General features: G+C 33.9%; 1 protein-coding gene across 1 annotated transcript; it reads right to left on the bottom strand.

Annotated features, from left to right (window-relative positions):
* Positions 1 to 650: 650 nt before the first annotated feature.
* LOC131802411 (uncharacterized) lies at positions 651 to 5,191 on the bottom strand. Its single transcript, XM_059122600.1, has 2 exons — positions 3,734 to 5,191; positions 651 to 3,319 (listed from the first exon to the last, which is right to left on the bottom strand). Exons 1-2 carry the CDS (start codon positions 4,172 to 4,174, stop codon positions 1,217 to 1,219), a joined length of 2,544 nt encoding a protein of 847 aa, XP_058978583.1. The 5' UTR covers positions 4,175 to 5,191; the 3' UTR covers positions 651 to 1,216.
* Positions 5,192 to 6,319: the final 1,128 nt, after the last annotated feature.

A 6,319-nucleotide genomic window follows, 5' to 3' on the forward strand; every position in this document is an offset into this window, starting at 1 on the left:
TTTGCATATTTGTATGGTGTCAATGACTACCTAAGCCAATCATGCTAATTCTCATTTCTTAGGCATATTCTTAGGCATACATCGGTCACACATAAATATGTATGCATGCATGTGCAGTTGGTTGTGTACCAACTCATTTGCCTACTTCTATTCTGCATTCCCATTGTTATTAAGCAATAAGAATAACAAAGCATGTAGGCGAGGGGGTCGCGACGCACAAGCAAGCATCAAAGCGACCATCATAACAACACTACTGATCAGTGATCGATGTGTTGTTGTTGTCAAATAGAAGAAAAGGGAATAGGCAAATGAGTGGTCACCAAACAAAAGGTATTTTTTGGCTACACTCATGATAATTAATATACGTACAATAAGTAAATTTTATAATTTAATATAAAAAATAATGTAAGTAACTAATTATATGTAGAGAAGTGTGAATTAATTAAAATAATAAAAAAATAAAAAAAAATTAAAATAATAATAATTTAATTAAAGGAGAAGATTTTGACGGAAAAAGTAAAGAAAAAAAAAAATGAAATAATAAAATTAAATATAATAAATAATAATAGCAATACAAATAAATGCTATTATTAATAAAACTACTATTAATAATACAAGTATTCGATTATAGTTGATGATATTTGTTGTTTAGATGAAGTTTGTGGAGAAATTAGTTTTAAGTGATGAGTGTGTTTATGTTGTTTTTGTGCCATTGATGGGTGGTGATGCTTGTAGTGTGTTGGTGAAATGAAAGTTTTCATCAACATTCTCCCCCCTGAAGGACGAATGTTCTTGAATGCGGGTTACTATGCTATGATGAACTACCGATGGGAGAATTTTAGTCGAGGTAGTAACCTCCGCTATGCTCCGACTCACAGCGTGTTAGTGTAGCCATCATAATAGCAACCACACATCCGACAGAACTATATCCATGTAAAGTTTAAAGTTGAGTTTTCGGATTGTCCATATCAGGGTCGGAATGAGGTGAGTTATCTGGAAGTAAACAGATTTTAGAAATTGGACGTTTAACAAGTTTGTTTTTCATAAGAACATATACCACCCTTGTATGTCCATCAGGTCCTGGATGCGTATTTTCAATACGGCCAAGTATCCATTGTCCAGGTCCACATCTTTCATCAGTGACTAGTACCAAATCTCCAATTTTAGGATCCGTTGAAGTTTTAAGCCATTTTGGACGAGTTTGAAGGCGATTTAGTTATTCGTTTTGCCATCTTTTCCAAAAATGTTGCTTTATTTTTTCAATAGTTTTCCAATGGGTTAGGTTATTGATATTAGAATCCAAAAGTGTTTCTTCTTGTAAGCAATTGGTAGGCTCACCTATAAGAAAATGCGCTGGAGTAAGCGCATCAAAATCTGAAGGGTCATTAGAGAGAGGACAAAGTGGCCTAGAATTCAAGCAACTTTCAATTTGGCATAATAGTGTAGTTAATTCTTCGAAGGTAAGATTTCTATCATTTGTGATTCTTTTCAAATAATATTTAACAGATTTTACACCTGCTTCCCAAAGGCCACCAAAGTTGGGCGAAGCTGGTGGGATAAAGTGCCAAGTAGTTGAATTTTGGCTTAAAGAGTGAAGAAGGTCTTCGGATATGGAATTTTTATTTTTGTTATGCAAGACTTTTAATTCTTTTGATGCACCAACAAAATTTGTGCCACAATCAGAATATAAATCAGTACAAATGCCTCTTCTAGAAGTGAAACGCTTAAAGGCAGCAAGAAAAGCATTTGTTGTTAGATTAGAAACTGCCTCTAAGTGTATGGCTTTTGTAACCATGCATACAAATACGCATATGTAGCCTTTAGTTATAGAAGAAGATCTGAGATTAGAATTTTTGATAGAAATGGGTCCTGCATAGTCGACGCCACTATGTTTAAAAGGTCTAGAAATTGTTAAACGCACTTTTGGTAAATTGCCCATTATTTGCTGAGCAGTTTTTGCATTGTATCGGAAGCATTTTATACATTTATGAATTATGCGTTTTGCAAGTTGATTTCCAGATACAATCCAAAATTTGCGGTTTACAAAAGACATAGTTAATGTAACACCGCCATGTAAAGTTTTTTCATGTGCGTCAGAAATTAAGAGTTGAGCCAAAGGATTGTGTTTTGACAAGATAATTGGATGTTTGACGTCATACGGGAAGTTAGAATTTTGAAGGCGTCCTCCTACACGAAGAATCCCATCTTCATCTAGAAATGGCATTAGTTTTAGAATGGGACTTGTTTTAATGTCTCGTTTTGTGGTAAGTTTAGAAATTTCCTCAGGAAAGTCAACCTTTTGGGAAATTTTAGCCAGAACAGATAAAGATTTGTTAAATTCTGCAAGAGTCAAGGGTTTTAAGTTTTTATATTTTGCATTTCTGCAATTTTCAAGAAATCTCAGACAATATGAAACGACTCTTACTAAAGTTTGTAATTTTGAGTATTTAGAAAATAGTTCAATGTATATTTTTTCAGTGGACAAATTAGTTGATATTTTAGATTTTCTTTCCTCTTCAGAGATATGTAAATTTGGAAGAATTCCTGGCCAAGATTTTTCAGTTTCATAAAGAAATTGTGGTCCAAACCACCATGATTGTTTTTCAATCAATTCTTCAGCCAGAATTCCCCTAGATGCGCAATCAGCAGGATTAAGTGAAGTTGGAACATATTTCCATTGTATAGGATTACTTAGTCGTTGAATATCAGCGACTCTATTGGCGACATAAACTGTCCAATTAGATGGGGATTTACGAATCCAACTAAGTACAGTGGAGCTATCACTCCAGTAATATATATTTTGGACATTTAGATCAGTAAGTGAATCTTTGACTGTTTGAGTCAATTTTACGCCAAGAGTCGCAGCACAAAGTTCAAGTCTTGGTATAGATACAGTTTTTATGGGTGACACTTTAGATTTAGCTTGTAAAATATTGACAAATATGCCATTAGGGGTTATAATGCGTGCATAAACGACAGCAGCGTAGGCAATAGTTGATGCGTCACAAAAACAATGAAGTTGAGTCTCACAATTTGGCAACCATTCAATCCATCTTGGAATGGATAGTTTAGAAAAATTTGGCAAAGAAGATCTGTGGTTTAGCCATTGAGACTCTAATTGTTGAGGAATTTTTTCATCCCAATCGACGCCATGTTCCCAAAGCTGTTTGAATATAGATTTGGCTACAACAGTTGTTGGTGTAAGCCAACCTAATGGGTCAAACAATCTGGCAGATTCAGACAGAATTTCTCGTTTTGAAAAATAAGGTTTTTCTTCGAGATTAACTTTGAAAGAAAAGGAGTCAGTTTCTGTATTCCACTGAATGCCAAGAGTTTTTACTATATTGTCATGGTCAAAGCTTTGTGTAACAGATGTTTCTCTATGCTCTACTGGTATTTGGTAAAGAAGTTCTTTTGAATTAGTTCTCCATTTACGGAGATTAGAACCAGCTTTTTCTAAAAGAGCACATAGATTTTTGAACAATTGTTTTGCAGATTCTAAAGTGTCTGCACCAGAAATTATGTCGTCAACGTAGGAGTCTTGAACTAAAACATGACCAGCTTTAGGGAAAATTTGTTTGTAGTCGTCTGCTATTTGTTGCAGGATACGAATTGCAAGATAAGGAGCTGAAGTTGTACCATAAGTTACAGTATTCAGTTCATAAATTGAAATGTCTTCAAATTGGCTGTTGCGCCATAGAATTTGTTGGTATTTTCTGTGGTTTGGACAGACTTGTATTTGGCGAAAAATTTTTTCAATGTCTGCACTGAAGGCTATTTTGTGTCTTCGCCATTTGGTCATAATACCAGAAAGATCATTTTGCAGAGGAGGTCCAGGAGAAAGTTCTTCGTTGAGAGATTTATAATCAGCTAGATGGCTACTGCCATCAAAAACAACTCTCAATTTTGTAGTAGAACTACTTTCCTTAAAAACGCCATGATGAGGCAGAAAATAAGAATTTGGACGAACGTCAGTAGGATAAGTCCCTATTTTAGTCATGTGTCCTAAGGATTCATACTCTTGCATAAAAGCTTTGTATGTGTCACTAAAACTGGGTCTTTTAGTGAAAGAAATTTCAATTTGTTTAAGACGCCTAAAGGCATTAGTGACATTATTGTTAAGTGTAGGGTCAGAATTGGATTTTAGTAAAGATTTAAATGGTAAATTTACCATATATCGACCATTTTCGGTTCGATTTGTAGTAGATTGGAAGTATTTCTCACATTCCAGTTCTTCACTGGTAAGTTTTCTTTTAGAAATAACTTCCTCTTGTTCCCAAAAGGATTTTAGAATATTTTCCAAGTTCACATTGTGAATATGGATTCTATTTGTAGATATAGATTCAGTGGGTCCAGAAAATACCCATCCAAAAGTTGTATTTTGGAAGAAAAGATCATTATGGATGAATGACTCTGTAGGAATTTTGATTTTAGAACAGATATCTGATCCTAGAATTAAGTCTATTGGGTCAGATTTGTAGTAATAAGGATCAGCTAAGTTTTCTAGTTCAATATTAGGCAAAGAAATATGTTTAGATGAAGGATTTGGTGTATATGAAGAAAGAGAAGAAAGTACAAGAGCAGTACATGAAAGTACTAACTCTTGTTTTCGTGTGAACAAGTCAAGATTCACCGAAAATTTAGATAAGTTTTCACCACCATTTCCTATACCAATCACTTTACAATGTGATCTGGTTTTTTTCAAGGCCTAAAAGTTGAACTGTTGATTCTGAAATTAGACTTCCCTGAGATCCAGGGTCTAGTAGAGCACGTATAGTGAATTTACCACGTTGTGTGATAATGCAAAGTCTAATTGTGTAAAGTAGAACAGAATTAAAAGATTGTGCACTATGAGAAGTGACTTGATTGGACAGATTTAGATTTTTAGTTTGAGTCACAGGTTCATCTGAATGAAGCACTGTATGATGAGGTTGTTTGCATGTTATGCATCGAAAGAAAGATTTGCAATTGTTTGCATCGTGACCGGATACAAAACAATTGCGACAGATATTTTTATCTGCAAGAAATTTATTTTTAGCGATCAATGTTAAGGCGAGGAATTTAAAACACTTTGAGAGAGAATGATTCTTCTCACAAAATGCACAAACAGCTGAATTTGATTTTGAAAACTTTCCAGTGTGAGTGAAAGTTTTCTTGGTTTTAGGAGAAGAATTATTGTAACTTTTGCTTATTTTAGTGAAGTTTTGTTTGGAAAAAGTTTTTGAAGTTGATGGGAATTCATCAGTTAAGGACTCAAAAGTCCTAAAAGTTCTTTCTAAGAATGAAAATAATTCAGAAAGCTGAGGTAATTCTGTAGAAGATTTTAGAGATTGTTCCCAATCTCGACGAGATTGAATATCTAGTTTTTGAACAAGCAAATGAATTAACAGCGGGTCCCAAGTGTCGGTATTGACATCCAAGTTTTGTAAGGATGCAATACACTCTTGAGAAGAATCAAGCAATATTTTAATAGATTGGAACCCACCATCAGATTTAGGAATATTGAAAAGTTTAGAAATCAAGTTACCCTCAAGCATTCGCTTGTTATGATATCTTGATTCCAAAATCTTCCATGCAGAGTCATAATTTGCCTCAGTGGCAGAAATATTTTTGATTAAGTTGGCTGCTTCGCCAACCAATGTACCTCGAAGATAATAGAATTTTTGAATTTTATTCAAAGAATTGTTTTGATGTACAAGAGATAAGTATATATCACGGAATGGAATCCATTCCATATAATCACCTGAGAATTTTGGCAGTGAAATTTTTGGAAGTTTAGAGTCTGAAGCTAATGTGTCACTACGATTATGATTTGCAACAAATGTGCTTGCCATTGGTGATTGCGAAATAGAATAATCAGATAATTAGTCTATGATTTTTCCTTTGAAGATTAGATATTTTTCGGAAAAATCAAAATACACATCATCATTTAAATATGGCACATCACTGGCATTTAAAGAAGAGTCTCGCACAAGTTGCATAATCGTTTCGTGTTGCGATTCAAATCGATTAAAAATGTCATCAACTCTTTGAGTTAATGCATTTCCATAACCATGAGTTTTTTCAGAGGGATCTTTAGCCTCGAAACGGGCTTGATATTTCGATAATAAATCGAATAAATCCCTCTGTTCTTTTATTAAATTGGACATTTCACTCATGGTTATGATTTGAATATACTAGCACAAACTTTTGACACCGAAATACTTTTTAGGTCAGATTAGGTCACTTCCACTGCACAAATTGTACTGAAAACTTCCAATAATTGAAATATTTTTCTTTTAGTTCACGAAAGAATTTAATAAAATGAATAAAAATTTAA

The sequence above is a fragment of the Musca domestica genome, unplaced genomic scaffold, assembly GCF_030504385.1.
Source record: "Musca domestica strain aabys unplaced genomic scaffold, Musca_domestica.polishedcontigs.V.1.1 202, whole genome shotgun sequence".
Classification (NCBI taxonomy): Eukaryota; Metazoa; Arthropoda; class Insecta; order Diptera; family Muscidae; genus Musca; species Musca domestica.